Here is an 18,461-nt window from a genome sequence, read left to right on the forward strand (position 1 = left end):
GATGCTATTGTCAGATCCTCTTTGTGGTCACATATTCATACCCAAATTGTAAGGTTCTTTATGAGGAGCGTCTCATTAGTAGTCATATATTCATACCAGACCACCCCCTCCCACTTGACCCCTCCTTTACCAGTCGTGGGAAAGGCAAGTCCTGGACGAGATGTGGAGGATTCAGGCAATTACTTGGAAGACGGTCAAAAAAGATTGTCCAGCTTAAACACGCTTTCACTTTGAAAGGCGAGTAAAGCCCAAACATATTTGTACTGTATTATTGTTGCTTATTGTTTGAAACATTTACAAGCTGAACTTAAAATTCAGCACAGATAAAACATCTGAGACGGTTCCTAAATGTATATATTTAAACACCATGTGCACGTGTACACGAGCAGAACTTGAATGGATCGTTAACATTCATGCTATAATACAACTTGGTGCCCCGTCTTTAATTAATTTCCATGCCATGTTCACGACACCAGAGCTACAGAACAGACAGACAAAAAGAAACAAAAGGAAAGACTTAAATGAAAACTGAATCACCTCATTAAAAAGAATAAATTTTGTTTGTATAGCTTTGTTTAAAAATGTTTAAAGCTCTGTTCAGTTTGCAATTAAGTCCACAAGGACATGCATATGCAAACACAAAAAGCTCTAACACAAAATATGTGTTACACAAAAGCACAAGACACAAGACATAAAAGATAACTACCTTTATTTACCTTAAGAAAATACATTTTAAATGCTTAATGTTTATTTTAGTATCTTAATTACTGCCAGGTTTTGAACTAGTGGTGACTAGTAGTGGAAAAGTACTGTACTTGAAACACAATTTTGTGGTTGTTTGAATATTTCCATTTTAGTACTGTAGCCTTATTAATTTGAATTTGAGGTTCTACTTTGGTTGAATATTTCCATATTTAGGTACGTTATGCTTATACTCCACTACAGTTCAGATGGATACACTGCATGTTTTACTCCACTATGCATTTGTTGTACATTTGTTGTAGTTGTAGTAACTAGTTACTTTGCAGAATAATATTTTATATAAAAAAACTGATGAGCTCCACTTCACCAGCTATAGCATAAATGCTTGATACAATACATCTGTAGGCCTAATAAAAATCCATATACAGACTATAATAATACAACATTCTGCGTAATGAGTACCCTAACGTTGGACATTTTGCTGTCAGTGTGTGTAATGCCCTTTTAGTCAAGTAAATTTTTGATTTAAGTATTTACACTGTAGGAGTACAACTTTTACTTAAGAAAGGGGTCTAAGAACTTCTTTCAACACATATTAAATACAGTAATATACTCTAGAGGGCTAATTTGCATAATAAAAACTTTTGATACTTCAAGTACTTTGGTGAAACTACTGTACATTTACTTTAATTACTTACTTAAATGCTGCTTAACATTGGCATTTTTCTAATTTTATTTACAGGGAAAAAACCACCTTAATTAAGAATTCTAATGTTCAGTCAATATTTGAAACCAGAGAAGTGAGTCTCAACTTGTGATGTCATGAAGTATAAAGTCTGGAGCTGCTCCTTAGACAATGAATGGGAGACTGCTTTTATGGACCCACAGAATGTTTGTTTTCCTTTTTATACCCAAATGAGCTTTATTCTTTAGTATTCACAGCTCTGAAACAGAAAGTGTACCCACACACTCAGATCATTCCCCTGGGTGCTGTCAGTGTCATCTATCACATCTTTCCTAATTCACTGTCTATGGAGCAGTGCTACTTATAGACATCACAAATTTGACTTTTAGCACTATAGTTTTTGGATTTGGGAGAAAGTTGTTCATGTTAAGTAATATTTTTGGAGTATCTGAAAACGGGCGTAGTTCCCCTTTAAGTAGTAGATCTTTGTAGCCTCCTTCCTTTGTCACAGCTTGACATATCTTCCAAAATGTTTAAACAATAAATAGGCCTTTTTGTTAAGTTTGCTTGTAGTTATGTTAAATGTGTAGTACAGTCATTTATTTAACATAGTAAAATCAACAGGCTACAATGACAGAGCAGTTTTATATGGGCCTACATCCTTCTCAATGAAACAGGTGCGGTTCAACAGTCATGGCCCCGCCCCTTTCATTACCATATATGGAGAACTCCAACATTCCACAGCGCGCGGGGCGGGGCGATGACGCCACCTGTTTCTCAATGGGCTGCGGGCTCGTGCTCACTCAGCCGGTAGAGTGAAGTATTTGGGGAGTCAGTGGGACAGACGGAGGAGAGCACCGAGACTTTGGGACTTAAAACCACGACTTTTTCTAAAAGTTGTGTGGAATAATGGAGCTCCGTCGGGTCAACTTGTTCCTGTGTTTGTTCGTCAGTCAAGTATTTATCAGCCTCCAGTCGAAAGAGCGTAAGTAGGCCTACTTTTTACTGGCGTTAAAGAAATAAAAGTGGAGCCTAGCTTTACATTGTGAGTCAGGAGGTTGGAATTTAAAAGCCTGCTTTATGTTTTACTTCTGTTTTCAAATTTTTCCCAGCTTAAAATTTCCTCATATAGCCTAATAGACTTTTTCTTCTGTTTAGTTTTTTGAGTAAGTACAGGCTTTGAAATACCTCTTTTGAAAATATCCATTTGCTATTTAAACGTCATCTAAACCAGTCTATTTAGATAAATTTAAATGCTCAAAAATATCAGTTAATTTAAACATGTACCCCACCACTAGTCTTACTTTTTTCCTTTACTGGCCCTTCTCAGTAGGGTTAAAGGGCACCTGTGAGATGCCTCAACATGTCAGCCTTTTTCTTTCACTTGTGGTGCAGATTCATGTACTTCTCTGGTCATGGCAATTTAAGTGCCCACGCCTTTCTCAGACACTATTAGTCCTGTATCCTGGACCTGGAGGACACGGTCATTGAAGTCCTGAATCACACCGACATGCTTGATTAGTCTGTCAAAGCCTGGCATGTGCCCCCCCATAAAGCTGTTGGCCCTGGAGATCGAGGCAGAAAATCTAATTGTACAGTCATATCAGAGTAATTCCCCAATTATTTCCCAATTATACAGCCTATAAACACATAAAAATATAAACACAGTCTGTGCCAAAGGGGCGTTAGGCCTGTTAAACATTTAGCAGCCTTTAATTAATAGCTAAATGTTATTTTAATTTTCTTTTTTGGTGCACCAGCTGTTATTAGTTGCTTCTGTGCTTGTTGTAACCATGTCATGTTTTCCTGTTTGTCTCTGTAGAAGTATTGCTGGATATGAAAGCTTCAGGATCAGAGCTGGGGTGGTTGACGTTGCCATTTGAGAACGGAGTGAGTATTTATACCTCAACAGGCATTTTTAAGACTCCAGGTTCAGGAGTTGACACTGTCTTTCTCTAAGCAAGACAACAAGGCAGCTGCAGATTAGCTGATGTGAGGATTTGAATACTATTTAGCAACAATAACAGAGGCCTCTGTCTGCACATTCAGCCCACTAAAAAAGCTCTCTGGGAGAGATGGAATGAGTGGCAGCTCGATGAGGTTTGGCAGAGCTCGGCTGGTCTTGTGTTAACGCTACCCTTTCATAAAGAACTTATGAATGCCATTAAAATGTCAGGGTTCAACCTACATTTAAATTTACAGTACCAGCATGCATTTTAAACAATCGCAAGACATTATTTTCATTTCGACACAGAACTTCCTGTCTGGATTTAGAGATAACAGTGACGAGATGATCTGTACAGTTGTGGGGAGACATAAGTTAAAGAGAAAGAAAGTGGTCCATGTGTGGAGAACCATCCCTCTATGTATAGTTCAGTGGCTTTCCATCTAAAAAAAGCAACAGGACATGGCCGCTTCCACTGTGTGGGCCTCGGTTCTTCTTTCATTCTCTAAGATCTAAGGGTTCTAGTTTTATCGGATAGGATTTCCGCTTGTCTGTCAAACTTGGCTTTGTTCTAATCCAGCTTTCTCACACTTTAAATCTGTACCAAGGACGATTATTTGCAATGTGCGATATTGGCTTCAGCAGACATATTTAAACAGTTTATATTCTAAATGTAGTGCAACCTGTGTATGTAGACAAAAGAAGCTAAGTTATTGCCTGAAATCCAGTATTTAATTTGGCCAAAATTAGGACTGGGCAATATATTGTCATCAATATATTTATATCCTGATATGAGACTAGATATTGTCTCAGATTTTGGATATTGTAGTACAGTACAAGGCTGCATTACAGTAAAATGATGTAATATCTTCGCAATATCTATATCAAAATATTCAGTAAAAAGCATTGTGATAGTTGATTTTCTCTACCGTCCAGCCCTAGCGAAAATGTAGAGGTGCTAATGCTAATTTAACAATAAAAAAAAATCCGGATTTAAATGATTTATGATGCCTCATAAAGTGCTACTCTAATCTAATGGCACCAATTTTACTGATTTTTTCTTTTAAATAGTGGAAATATATATTTTTCTTGCCTCTCTTTTCCAACAGGTAAAGAAAGCATTGCTTTATTCCTTGATACACTCATGTGCTGCCAACATATGAGGTGTTAAATTTAAATGTCAAATGGAGGCTTTTAATCTTTCTGCTCGTCATCGCTTCCCTCTTGTAAAAACTCTTAATTGCTGCCAATTTTGCTGCCACTGTGCTTATAAAGCTCATTTAACTGCCATAAATGTTAGTTGGTAGTCTACAGTAGTATTTGTTGGATTTGTGTGTGTGGGTGTGTGGGTGTCTCACACACATGCACCCCTGTGTGTTAGTGGAAAACCACACACGTTGCGAGCACGGCACATGTCCAGGCCAATCATGTTAATGTGTGGAAAAAAAGCTCCAGCTCACTTCTGCACTTTATGAGCTTCTCAGTCAGCATGAAAGAAGAGGTGTCTCATCAATAAAACTGGTTCTCAGTGAGAACAAAGCCTCTGAACCCTGTACTTATTCCCTGAAGAAAGTTTTTTCCTCTCCTTTCATTATTGTAGCTTTGTAACCACGACTTTTGCCCCTCAAACTAATCCCCCTTGTCTCTCTTTATCTTTTTCTGTTCTACAGTGGGAGATAGTCCAGACGGTGGTGAACGGCTCACTTTTCTATACCTATAGTGTTTGTAGTATAGATTCTACTGAACAGGACAACTGGTTACGCACAACATTCATCCAGCGGCGCCCGGGGACTACACGAGTCTCTGTGGAGCTCCGCTTTGTTGTGCGAGACTGCAACACTTTTGATGGCGCTTCTGTCGCCTGCAAAGAAACCTTCAACCTTTATATCTCAGAGGCTGATGCCGATGTGGGAACCAACTTCCGCAAAGGCCAGTTCCGTAAAGTGGCCACCATCGCCCCTGATGAGGTCACCCGGGGTCGAGTGCTGAAGGTCAACACAGAGACGAAGACGGTGGGGCCTCTGTCCAGAAAGGGCTTCTACCTGGCTTTTCAGGACATGGGCGCCTGTGTGGCGCTGCTGTCTGTGAGAGTGTACTACAAGACATGCCCGTCCACAGTGCAGAGCTTGGCGGCCTTCCCGGAAACGGTGGCGGGTGCCCTCAGGGAGGTGGAGGGAGCCTGTGTGGAGAATGCCGTCAGTCAGGCCACCCCACGCATCTACTGCACAGCTGAGGGTGAATGGGTGGTTCCCGTGGGTCAGTGCCAGTGTCTCGCCGGTTATGAAACCACTGGGGACTCCTGCCAAGGTAAGCACTGCCAGGAATATGCCACGCACTCAACTGAGACGTGTTTGTGTTGCCATGTGAGTTGTAGTAAATCAAGCACCTCCAACCACTGCCTTGGCAAGGTGTGAGGAATGAGAGCAGAGGAATGTTAATTGTGTCGGGTTTGTTTGGAAATCATAAAAACACTCCATCACTGTCATATGTGTGTTGAAGTGGATCAGGAACAGCAGGACTGAGCACTGGAAAGGAAGGAAACAGGGACGATGTCTAAACCTGTTTGTTTTGTTTCGTTTTTAAGACAACCTCAGATTACCCTGTGTGATATAGATAAAAAACCACTGGGGAAATTCTGACAGAGTCTCATCTCTTCACCTGTTGGCCAACAGCACATTCTTTCCACAGCCTTTTTCTCAGGACTCAGGAATGGGGATGGGCTGTGGTGCTGTTTTATGGATAGGTCGATAGCTGGAGGTGATAGTGTACAGTACAAGAAGCAGTGTCCCAATTCCATACTACATACTAATTCTAGGTGAACTTTGAGTTTATTTACAATGGAAAATTGTAGTCAAAGATGCTAGTGTGTGTTCTGAATGTGACTGGCTTTTGACAGACAGTATTGTCCCACGATTCACTGCGCTGTAGAAACTGAAGAGCTGTTTGGAGCTGGAAATGAGGTGAAAGTTAAAAGGAAGATATTAAATGTTCAGAAAAAATTTTAGCTTTCTCTTTGGGAGAGATTTCAAGTTTACAGCACCTTTCCAAAATTGTGAAGTAGCCTACATTATTTCCACAGATAGCAGAGATGTGGACTTTGGTCAAATGACTTTGACTGGAGTCAGACATGAGTCACAAATTTGATTACTTCCGACTTGAAAAAAACAAACAAAAAAGATTTGCAACTCTACTTGTACTGGAACACCAAGGACTTGTGACTTCATTTGGACTTGAACCTTTTGACTTAAAAATGTTACCTTCCCTCAAGGCCAAAGATTCAAAAACAATTATTTAGGAAATGTGCTGCAAATCATTTAATTTCCCGTTTCCTGAATCAGCCAGTGTTAAAACCATTCACTCCCAACAAGCTGACACTTAATTCCCCAGATCCACTTTGTTTGACATCCAGCCAAGTTGCAGGTCAGAACCATGGAGAACTAAGCTAACGGTGTATTACTGAGCACTAATTGGAGAAAATGATACCAAACTATGTACCAAAACTACATGTTTGTCAACAAAAAACAAATTGCAGTGTGTAAAATGTGCGGTTTTAAAATTACAGATGAAGATGCAACAACTTCCAGCTTTGTTTGACATTTGAATTTGCACAAACAACAGAGAGTTGACACTAATTGTTAACATATTTAGCAAGCTAATGTTTAGCTAACGTTAGCTTAACAGCTTTTCTTTTAACAAACTTGTTTTAAAGAAATGAATGCACATTTTAAAAAGCATTCATCATTTTTGTAAATTTAATACTGTTACATTTGGTGAAGAGCGCATTATGACTTGCTAAAGACTTGGAACTCAGAGTTTAGGACTTGGGACTTGAGTGCAAACACTTGAGACTCACTTGTGACATGCAAAACAGTGACTTGGTCCCACCGCTGTTGAATAGTTGAAAGAGGGCAAACTTTTTCCACTATTCAGATATTTATAGGCAGGTAGTTTTTTTTTTTAAGAAAGACCAAAACAGAGACACATATAATTTTAAAACCATTAGGCATTTGGGAACATTCTGTTAAAAGGTTTGGTCTTTTGTACGAGTGACACTCAGAGTAAGGTTAAGTATGCAAAGACTTCACAGTATGTACTGCCCTCGGGAAAGACCTGAGCACATATACAAAACAAAAAGATGTGTACAGTAAAAGGCAAAATTGCGGCGTTCATACTGTATGTGCTCCTACTGTCTGTGTGGAATTTGTCTTTGGCTTTCTCGGGCGTGGTGTGTTGAGCTGTCTGGAGGAAACGTGGGAGGAGAGAGGGTACAGAGAGAGGAGGAAGGAGGGGAGGAAGGGCACTGTAGGCTGCAGGGATTTCTGAAAGGAATTCTTTCACCCTCGCGTCACCTACAGCACCGATTGACTAAAGGAAGGGGCCGTGTGAATGTGTCAGAATAACTACCTGAGTGGTGCGTCTTCAGCTCACAAGTATTTGTTTTGTGCCTGTTGCCAAGGCGACAGGAACCACAGATTACAGGGATGAGGCCGACACGCCTATCAGAGGTTAGACTGAGTCAGGCTGTGGTTTATGACTCCTGATGGTCCGAGTCACCTTGACTGGCAGAGTTTGGTCTCTTCTGGGAGTCATTTCCTTTGAGACGGCAAATTAAGGAATTAAAGAATTAAGGGATGAATTGACTGAAAATTTATCCACAACTTTTTGGATAAATGGTTCATTGCTTAAGTCGTTCTTTTTACCAAAAATGCAAAGGATAGATTGAATCTAGCTTATCAACTGTAAGGATCGTCGTCTTCTCTGGCTTTTATATCACTATAAACTTCATATCTTTGTCTTTTGGACTCTTGTTGAACGCATTTGATGACATCATTTTGGGCTTTAGGAAATTGGGACAAGCATTTTTCACTTTTTTGTGACATGATATAGACTAGGGATACTCAGCTTACTTTGCCAAGGGGCACTTCTGCAAAATTACAGGAGGCCAGGGGCCAGTTAAGAATCAAACATTAATAATATTTATCAGTACATGACCTCAACCTTTTGACGTTTGCTCTCCTCACTCATCTTCGCCAAGGGATAAATCCACTTGCAGCAATCTGGAACAAGGCCAGGTGTAGGCAAGGGTGTTTTTAGGGCTAAGCCCAGGCCTAAGGATTTTTCTTTTCGTTAAATAAACACTATTTTGATGACTTTTAATTTACATTCAAAGGACGAAAAAGAAAAAAAATATGTATGTATTTTCATTGTCAATTAGACAGTGGTTGGTGGTTTGCGACCCAGCACCCTTTCGGAGGCCAGATTTGTTCCACAAGCACAAAGTTGAGTATCACTTGAGAAGAATCCATTAGTAGCCAAAATTGATAGCTAAAGGAGCTCTATACGTTATGCAGTGTATATCAGTTACTCAGAGATTATCTCCATATGGCTCTCAACATGGAGGTGGCCCACGGCTACCTGCTAACGGTGCAAACAACAACAACAATGCTGAAAACACTAACAGTGTTAACCCTTGGGGGCACAAAGGGTTGGCATCGTGCTTCCATGCTGCTGACCCAATATCTGCTGTAAGAGTGCAGTGCAAAGTGGTGGTGATTAGTGGTTTGTTGCAATATTAATGCTCTGAAATTCTTGTAGAGCTCCTTTTAATGAAAATGATTGTTAGTTGCAGTCCTATACCACTGATGGACAAGTACAGTAGTTCAAAGGCTGATTCTTCTACTGAGGTTGAAAAGATGAAAACAGAATAAAGAGAGGAAGGCAGGGAGGAAGTCACAACAGTGGAATGTCTCAGTCTTTGAGGTTTCTGACCACACGTGGACTCCGAGTCGAGCACCTGAAACGGAAGCTGGCAGAGGAAGACAGGAAATATTCATGATGGGGAAAAAACTGATATTCCAAAATCTGGAGGATGACCTGAGTATTAGGATGCAGGAAACACGCTTTATTACATAAGTTGAAACGCAATTTTATCGAAGTTTGTTCCAGCCATCTCCCTATTTTCAATTTTACTAGAGAAAGTGATATCCTCAGAGGCTCATGTGCATTCCTCTGAAGAGCACAACTGTTGTGGGAAAAGGAAGTAAAGCGCAACGAGGAGGAATGCTGACTGACACAAATAAGAAGGTTGTCCTTGGTCGGGAGTCGGAGGGCGGGGAGTCAGTCGACAGTTGGTGCATGAGGGTGGTTAGTTTCGTGGCTGCTTAGTTAGGTGTGGAGTGTAATTTAGTCAAGAGGATTAGTAGAGCAACAGGACAGCTGTTAGCCAATGACATGCCCCGCTTTGCCTCCCTTTGCTCTTTCATCCGGTTGTTAACACACGCAACGAGCTCCCTAATCCATGTTCCCACTCATTAGAACAATGGGCCGACACAAAGAGCAAAAAACAGATTCAATTAACAGATGCATCGGTGCGGAAGATAAGTCCTTTTCACATGTTTGTCGTAGTCAAAAAGGAGAGTGGGACACTAAGAGAAGCAATTTGCATCAAGAAGGGGAAATAAACGTTAGCTGAAAGAAAGTTTTTGATTAAAAAAAAAACAATATTTCAACAGTTTTTATTGCAAAAATATGTAAAAAACTTCAATTCAAACTAATTTTGGGAAGCTAAAGTTTGCATTAATAGTGTTTGTATTCATACACTGCACACATGCCGCCATTTGCGAGCTGTATAATGAGTGATGCAACATATTTATGGCACCACTCTGTCCAATCTCAGAGACAATAGATGAATGGGGCTGGAGTTTCTTTGGTACGTGACAGAGGTCCTGCTGCTGCGGCTCAAGATGAAATGGGCTGGCCCCCTTTTCTTATGCGAAAAGACCTCAGCTACACCCCCACTGCCGCCAAGTGACTCCCCAGAGAGAACTTCTGTTGGTGCTCCAGACCTTTACCCCCATCCCCCATCCATCCATCCATCTATTCATCCTTATCCCTCCTACTCAAACTCAACCTGCTCCTTCTCCTCGACTGCGGCGGTACTTAGGGTGCAAAGGTCTTTCTGCCTGAATGCTGAAGTAACGCGACTACGTCTTATGTCCAGGATTCACCCGACCTCTTCTCACGGCCACCAGCGCAGGGGCCAGATGAAAGGCTTGTCCCTGGGGAGACAGCAGAATGAAAGCAGAGAGACGAGATCTTTCATACTATCCATTTTTTTAAAGGCCTGGCGTGTAGGATTAAGGGTGATATATTGGCAGAAATGGAATTTAATATAAGACGTATGTTTTCTTTAGTGTAAAACCACCTGAAAATAAGAATCATTGTGTTTTCGTTAACTTAGAATGAGCCGTTTATATCTGCACAGGGAGTGAGTCCTCGTCTACGGAGATGGCCATGTTGCACTGCCATTTTTCTACAGTAGCCCAAACAGATAACCTGAACACTGGCTCCAGATAGGGCCAGTCGTGATTTTGTGTCAATCACTGTAGTTTTCAGCCCCTTTGCCACAAGAATGTTGGAAAAACACCATTTTTTTAATGTGGCATTTGTTCATTTTGTGTGTTTACTGGTTTAAATCACTGGGTCTGTTTGTTCTGTATAGACAGACACCTTTGTGGATAATTTGGCTAAAAACCTCCTGAACAATGAACACTAAAGGAACTCTAACCAGAAGTTTTAGCTGGTGGCAAAGTGCGATCCCCCTATAGACCTTATAAACTGGAGCTTAAAAGCTTTTTTATGACTGTGCGGGAGCCCCAGGAAGTATGTGCGACGTCTGTTTCCATAAACACGCTGAAAATCATCCTCATCCCCAGCAGCTTTTCCGCTTTCCTGATTCTCTCGCCCTCCAACTGTCCAACCCTGGATGCTGTAATTTGCGCCGGGTGTCTGGGGTTAGAGGAAGGAAGGAAGAAAGGGAGGAAACATCAGCCTTAGACTGAATTGCAGTTCTTTTCTGTCCACTCTGCATGTTCATTAACCTCCCCTGCCCTGGAAGGCTGTTTATCTGTGTGCTGAAATGTCCATCACAACCCTCCACCAGTGTCCAAGGTGCCATTTCCTTTGGCAAAAACAGAAATATTATCTGCCAGAGTATATGAGCTGAGGGGTTCACAGGGGAAAGGCAGATCAGATCACCTGATGGATTTAATGCTCTGGTGTCATCCGGTTGATGCCGGCAGTGTGACCTGAGATTAGGCCCTCAGGCGAAAAAGGGCGAGTGGAGGCAGATCGCCTGGGAAATCCCTTTTCATTCCTCCAGATACAAAGCCTCAGTGATTACAGGTTACTCACAACAAATGCTTCCTGTCGGGTGGAATGGTCTGGTATTACAAAGACAGCTTCATTGTTTGCATTTAGATCAGTCATCCCTTCCTGTGTTTGTCTGTTTCACAGTTATTCCTAATGTCGAGCTTAAACTAACACACACCTTCTTTCTTTCATACAGCATGCAAGCCAGGCTACTTCAAGCCGTCTGTGTCGAGCGAGTTATGTCAGGTTTGTCCTGATAACACCAAGCCCTCCTCATCCGGCGCCACCGAGTGTCAGTGTGAGGAAGGTTTCTTCCGCTCCCCGTCAGACCCTCCTACGTCACCCTGCTCTGGTAACTACCCCACTCACTGTCGAATTACTCAAGTCAACTTTGAGCTCATTACAGGCAGTTCAGAAGATCACGCTAACTGTTCTGTGTCATGTACTTCCTCTTCAAGCTTCCCCCAGTGCCCCTCGTGACCTGACCTCCATCACCCTGTCAGCAGAGGGCAGGCTGCAGCTGTCCTGGAGCCCACCACTGGTGACCGGAGGCCGCAGTGATCTCACCTACAGCGTGGCTTGTGAGCACTGCGACGGGGCCTCATGCGTCCCTTGTGGAGAGAAGGTCCGTTTTGAGCCAGGTCCTACAGACCTGCAGGACACCATGGTCATCGTGAGTGACCTGGATTCTCATCTGAACTACACGTTCACTGTGGAGGCTCACAGCGGCGTGTCCCAGTTTGGTACTGAGAGGCCCAGTGCGAGCATCACCACTGCTCTAGACTATACAGGTGAGCTCGATCACACGACAAGCTTTTTGCTTTGATTTAAGTTTGTGTTCTGCTCAAAGAGGTTTCACTTCCTCATTGTTTGGGGTCCCACAGTACAGAAGCATAATGCTTTCACTTGAGAAAAAAATATTTGCCCTGTTTATCTGAATTAACAAGATTATTATGTAAGACTTATGAGAAAAGTGGTCACGCAAAAAAATCTGGTCTTGTTTTTTCTGAATTAACGAGATTATCTCGTTAATTCAGAAAAACAAGACCAGATTTTGTTCTGATCACATTAAAACCCAATTTTTAGAAACGTACTGAAGTTGCAACCCTTTGCCACAAACTGAACTTGTAGCTATGAAAATTTGGTAAATAAGTAACCATCAAACTTCATTATTACACCAATTAATTATATATTTTATTCAGATTTTATATTTTCTGTCCCAGACTTCGGTTCAAAATTTTGCTTATAAGTAATTCTCATAAAATCTGGAAAAATCTGAAGTATCTAGGCAATGAAACCTTTTTTTATTATGTTTTTCTTTTTAATTTTATTTTAAAGTTTTTAAATTTAACCTTTATTCTACCATAAATATTCCCAATTAGATCCAAGGTATCTTTTGCATAGGAGTCCCAGCCAAGACAGCAGCATGAAAAGATTAGTATAAGAGAACAAACTGACTTAAAACACAACAGCACAAAGTTAAAACACACGGCATAAACAACAACAGACTTTAAACAAACAGCTTATTTACATCTAACAACTGAATTAGCAGCATTTAGTAACCGGACATGTGCAGTCAGTGGTCAAATTGTTCTTAATCCTGTTTTTAAAATCCTGTTGTTTCTAAGCTGTTAAAGAGTCTCTGTTGTCTCTAGAACCCCAAACAGACATTTTCAGATATTTAAACATTATTTCATGCGATATTTTATTTGTAAGTAAAACCATTGTACCAAAGGAAGGGCTTACTACACAAGGAGGAATTCATTCTGACCCACTGAATCCCAAAGGCTTTCATTTCCAACTGTCCTTTCCAAAGACTATGATTAGTCACTAACCATTATTTTGCTTTCTGTCTCTCACCGACCGTTAGATCCCCCCAAGGTGACGTTGATCCATCTGGATGATCGCGGCCCCACCAGTCTGTCTCTGTCCTGGACTCTGTCTCGCAGGCCTCCCGCCCACATCAATCACCGCTATGAGCTTATGTACCGCAGAAAAGTAAGAAAGAAAGACTGCTTTGTGCTCTTTTGTCTCTCCTTCCCTCAGTCAAAGCCGAGGCTGTAAATCGCTCCAAAATTATTTTAACCCACTCATTTTCCTCTTTGCAGGATGATGAGGGGGAGCGTGATGTGACCACCTACACAGTCCTGATTTTGGAGAAAAGTTCAGTCCAGATTAACGACCTCACCCCAGACACTACCTACATGTTCAGGGTCCAGGCGCTGAGTGCTGAAGGAAACCCTGGCAGCTACAGCATGGAGCACGAGTTCCATACGTCACCATTAGGTACCAGAAACTTTAAAATCTACAGATGATGATGAAATAATTCCTCAAACAGGCATGTCATGAAAATTCCTGGAAAAGTCATGGAATTGGAAAAGCTGTTTTCAAGGCCTGGAAATGTTTATTTTTAATTTCATAAAAATCATAAAAATCCATTCCTTAAATTTTAGTGCTTTGCTTTGTGATCGTTGAAACATCACCAGTACAACAAGATGATGGCGTATGCGGCTAGTTGCGCTTTGGTGATCTGAACAAAAGTGAACAGCCAAGACAAATGTCTCTCTGTATTAACTGTTATCTTATATCTTAATAAATGTTTCCCTTTCTGTGATTCCCACAGCAGAGTCTCAGATCCAGAGCAACTCCACCATGGTGATGGGCGCTGTCTTTGGAGTAGCAGTCATTCTGCTCGTCGTGGTGGCCGTCCTGCTGCTGCGTAAACGGTTGGTAACAACATGCTTCATATCCACATCCAACGTGTGTGTCATGCAGATAAATGTTATCTACAAACCTGCAAAGTGTGTGATTATGTGCCACAAGCTCAAGTAAATTAAAGATATTCTGGTACAACAGCTCAGGGAGGTTTATCAGTAATAGTCGGTGCTGGTATTGAATACAGCCTTGGTCTCTTTCAGTTGAGACTGACCTGCAATTACTAAAAAGCCAGTCTGTATTCTGTTTGGTGCTGAAGTGATTATTCATGTTTTCCTCTCAGGAGACTGAACTCTCGTGGCAGGGGAGGACCTGAAGATCCCTACTTCTCAACAGGTTAGAAAAACATTCGGTACAAAATCATAAAAACAACTCTTTAAGTTATTATTTAGCGTAATAAATTTGATTTTATTTCCTTTTCTTAGATCAGCTCAAGCCTCTGAAGACTTACGTTGACCCACACATGTACGAGGACCCTAACATCGCCATCCAGAAGTTTGTCACGGAAATCGACTCCAGTGCCATCAGCAAACAAAAAGTCATCGGTGTTGGTAAGTCTTATTTTTAAAATCACCTTCCTTCCATTCAATTAAATCTCACAGTACAGTTTCTAACATTTCCTCATGCCTTCTGTCCGCCAATCAGGAGAGTTCGGGGAAGTCTTTAAGGGCGTGATGACGACTCCCAGGCGAGGGGAGGTGACTGTCGCGATCAAGACCCTGAAACCGGGCTACTCGGAGAAACAGAGGCAGGACTTCTTGAGCGAGGCCAGCATCATGGGTCAGTTCTCGCACCCGAATATCATCCGCCTGGAGGGAGTTGTCACCAAATGTGAGTTGATAACCTCGGACAGAAGTCTAACAACTGTTCACTTTGCATTTGTATCAACTGCTTGGGTGCTTTACATTCACTAAACGTAACTTTTTGTTTTAATTTCAGTCAAGCACACCATGATAGTGACGGAATACATGGAGAACGGAGCTCTCGACACATATCTGAAGGTAGGTTCTGCATTTTGTCGTAAACAGAAAGGGCACGTGAATTAAGCTTCAGATGACAGATTAAAAATCTTTAAACAATTAAGTATTAAAATATTTTAAAAAGTACCATCTAATAACTGTATTTTCTTACCTTCAGGATCGTGATGGAGAGATCCCATCCTATCAGCTCGTGGGGATGATGCGTGGAATTGCTGCAGGCATGAAATACCTCGCTGACATGAGCTACGTCCACCGTGACCTGGCAGCAAGAAACGTTCTGGTTAACAGCAACCTGGAGTGTAAAGTGTCAGATTTTGGCCTGTCACGTGTGCTGGAGGACGACGCAGAGGGCACCTACACAACAAGAGTGAGACTAACAGCTTCATTTCACAGCTCCATATGCATAGAGAGAGCAGGCCTCTTTTTCTAGTCACAAATGTCAGACTGTTAATGGTATTTTCACTCTCAAGTGTCCAATCTAAAGTGTTGGTCTTTCAGCGCCTCGTGTTTCCACTCCCTTCACCCATTAAATATGATTTGTTAATGTTTCTCTTCTGTCAGGGAGGTAAAATCCCCATCCGCTGGACGGCCCCCGAGGCCATCGCTTACAGGAAATTCACTTCAGCCAGCGACGTGTGGAGCTTCGGCATCGTCATGTGGGAAGTCATGGCATTTGGCGAACGGCCCTACTGGGACATGAGCAACCATGAGGTATGTCTCATCTGTCACATCGTCTTCCCAGCCCTCACGGTTAACATGAAGGATTGTTTTGGCCTGCGTAGGTCAAACTTTAATGTGTATGACCGCTGAGAGTGTGTGCTGAAAGTTGCCTGACAGCCAGAGTAGTTTCCCACCGTCCCCTTCAAATGCTCTATTCATGTCAACATATGAACGCAGCACTTTTTCAGACCGTCTGTCACCACGCTCATAAATAAACTTTAGATCTAAGCGCTGCCTTCACTCTTCCTCAGGTCATGAAGGCTATCAACGAGGCCTTCAGGCTTCCTGCTCCGATGGACTGCCCATCCGCCATCTACCAGCTCATGCTCCAGTGTTGGCAGCACGACCGCTCCAAACGACCTCGCTTCTCAGACATCGTCAACATCTTGGACAAACTGCTGCGAAGCCCAGAGTCTTTGAAAACCATCGCTGACTTTGATCCACGGTGTGAACAATTATGTTTTATTGAAGTTTATGATTTGGTGACAAAGTGAGAGACAAATTATTTTTTTCTCAAACATCCTGCAACATTACATAACAAAACACATTTTGACGTGGTAGTCTGCAGGTAACAAAGTACGCAAACACAGACAGACAACAAAAACGAGACTAAAGGCAAACACAACAGCACAGCAGGATAGGTGACATCATCTCCCCCTCACCACAACACACAGCACCTTACATGACACACATGAGCGCTGTCTTTTACATATTGCTATCTAATGCTCCCTACATTATTAAATCTGAGGAAGCTCCCCCACATTTTGGTGAATTTCGACTCTGAATCTTTCAGTTTGGCTAGTATTAACTCATGTGAGGCTGTAACAGTCACGATCCAGTCTTTATAGTGAGGTGTGGTTGTTTTTTTACTCTACTTTGTATGATCTTGGCTGCACTAAGGAAGCCTGCAAGAGCTATCCCAAACTGTGCAAGTAAAAGATTTTTAGAAGAAACAAACACATGGCACGGACAGTCTGATGCCCACTGGATAAAAAAATTATGTAAGCAAAGATGCACAATTATGTGTATTTAAGGAATAGTTTGACCTTTTAGGAAACAGGTTTAGTAAAAGGGATCATGTGCCTGTGACTGTATGTGAAAAGTTGAACTATTCTTTTCACTAAACTTAGACACACTTGTGTGGGTTTGACTCAAAGAAAACTGCTAAATTAAGTTATTAGAATTAATATATGAAAAAGGTTTTTGCCGTAAGAAGACGATCAGTAATCGAAACATCCCTTGAAACTGTCTGCAGTATATTGACAGTAAAACTGGTTCCTCCTTGCTCAAACACCATCACATGCACTCAGTGTACACACTGTCACAGTAAACGATTAGTAATCCAAATATACGTTGTCCCTCGCAGCGTGTCCATCCGCCTGCCTAGCACCAGCGGCTGTGACGGCACCATGTTCCGGTCGGTGCCCGAGTGGCTGGAGTCCATCAAAATGAGCCAGTACAACGAAAGCTTTGCCCGCGCCGGGATCACGACCATGGAGCAGGTGCTCGCCTTGAGGCATGAGTAAGTGCACACATGGCACAGGTGCAGATCTGCTGATTTATCTGGCACCGGGCCACGTTCTGTAGGAACACAGAGAAAGTATTGAGCTCTCAGCTCTTGAACATTTGTTATCCAACTTGTGGGTGCAGAAATACTCCACTGCGCCTCTGCCCATGTCATTCCTCTCATACTGCCATAACTTCTACAGCAGTGTAGCTGTTTTTTTTAATCAGATGTACCCCCACAGCCCTGTCAGATATTTCAACAATTTATCCATTACTTTTAGGTCTCTATTTAAATTGTTAATTCATTACTTTAAGCTATTTATGCATTACTTTTATCTGCAGTATATGGATATTGTTGTTAAGTGTGTAGTTCCTTCTTTATGCTGTGGTCGCTCTATGCAAAATGGCGTCCATATTGTTTTCAGCACACTCAAAACTTTATCATTTATCTTGTCCTTTCAGAGACATCAGGAATATTGGCGTGCGATTGCCCGGACACATGAAGAGGATAGCATACAGCATCCTGGGTCTGAAAGACGAGACCAGCTCCCTCAGCGTGTTTGCAGTGTGATCTAAGCATTCCTCCAAATCAAAGTGCACTGACCGACCATGCCATTTCACTCACGGACAAGGAGGACTCAAGGGTGGGGGGGGGTGGGGGGGTGAAACTGAGCTACGCTGCAGTTTTGTTTTTTTCTTTTCGTGGTGTGACTGAAGAGGACCCTCCAAGNGCCTAGCCGGGGGGGGGGGGGGGGGGGGGGGGGGGGGGGGGGGGGGGGGGGTGAAACTGAGCTACGCTGCAGTTTTGTTTTTTTCTTTTCGTGGTGTGACTGAAGAGGACCCTCCAAGCCACTCAGAAAGGACTGAGATCAAAAACACTTATGTACTTTATGATAACAGAAGACAAATAATTTATCTTTATGTAAAAATGTTTTATATGTTGAACATAAAAATATGTAATGTAGTTAAAAAAAGATAAAAGTAAGTGAAAAATGTGAGACAATGTGAGAGTGCCTGGTTTGTATTCACTGTATGACTGAAATATTTAATGCTCTTT

General features: G+C 41.9%; 1 protein-coding gene across 1 annotated transcript; it reads left to right on the forward strand.

Annotated features, from left to right (window-relative positions):
• Nucleotides 1-2,198: 2,198 nt before the first annotated feature.
• epha2a (eph receptor A2 a) lies at nucleotides 2,199-18,084 on the forward strand. Its single transcript, XM_050039225.1, has 17 exons — nucleotides 2,199-2,372; nucleotides 3,210-3,277; nucleotides 5,003-5,639; nucleotides 11,680-11,835; nucleotides 11,942-12,274; nucleotides 13,354-13,481; nucleotides 13,592-13,769; nucleotides 14,107-14,209; nucleotides 14,482-14,534; nucleotides 14,624-14,749; nucleotides 14,844-15,029; nucleotides 15,138-15,199; nucleotides 15,336-15,545; nucleotides 15,740-15,889; nucleotides 16,150-16,343; nucleotides 17,265-17,420; nucleotides 17,867-18,084. Exons 1-17 carry the CDS (start codon nucleotides 2,297-2,299, stop codon nucleotides 17,973-17,975), a joined length of 2,925 nt encoding a protein of 974 aa, XP_049895182.1. The 5' UTR covers nucleotides 2,199-2,296; the 3' UTR covers nucleotides 17,976-18,084.
• Nucleotides 18,085-18,461: the final 377 nt, after the last annotated feature.

The sequence above is a fragment of the Epinephelus moara genome, chromosome 24, assembly GCF_006386435.1.
Source record: "Epinephelus moara isolate mb chromosome 24, YSFRI_EMoa_1.0, whole genome shotgun sequence".
Taxonomy (NCBI): Eukaryota; Metazoa; Chordata; class Actinopteri; order Perciformes; family Serranidae; genus Epinephelus; species Epinephelus moara.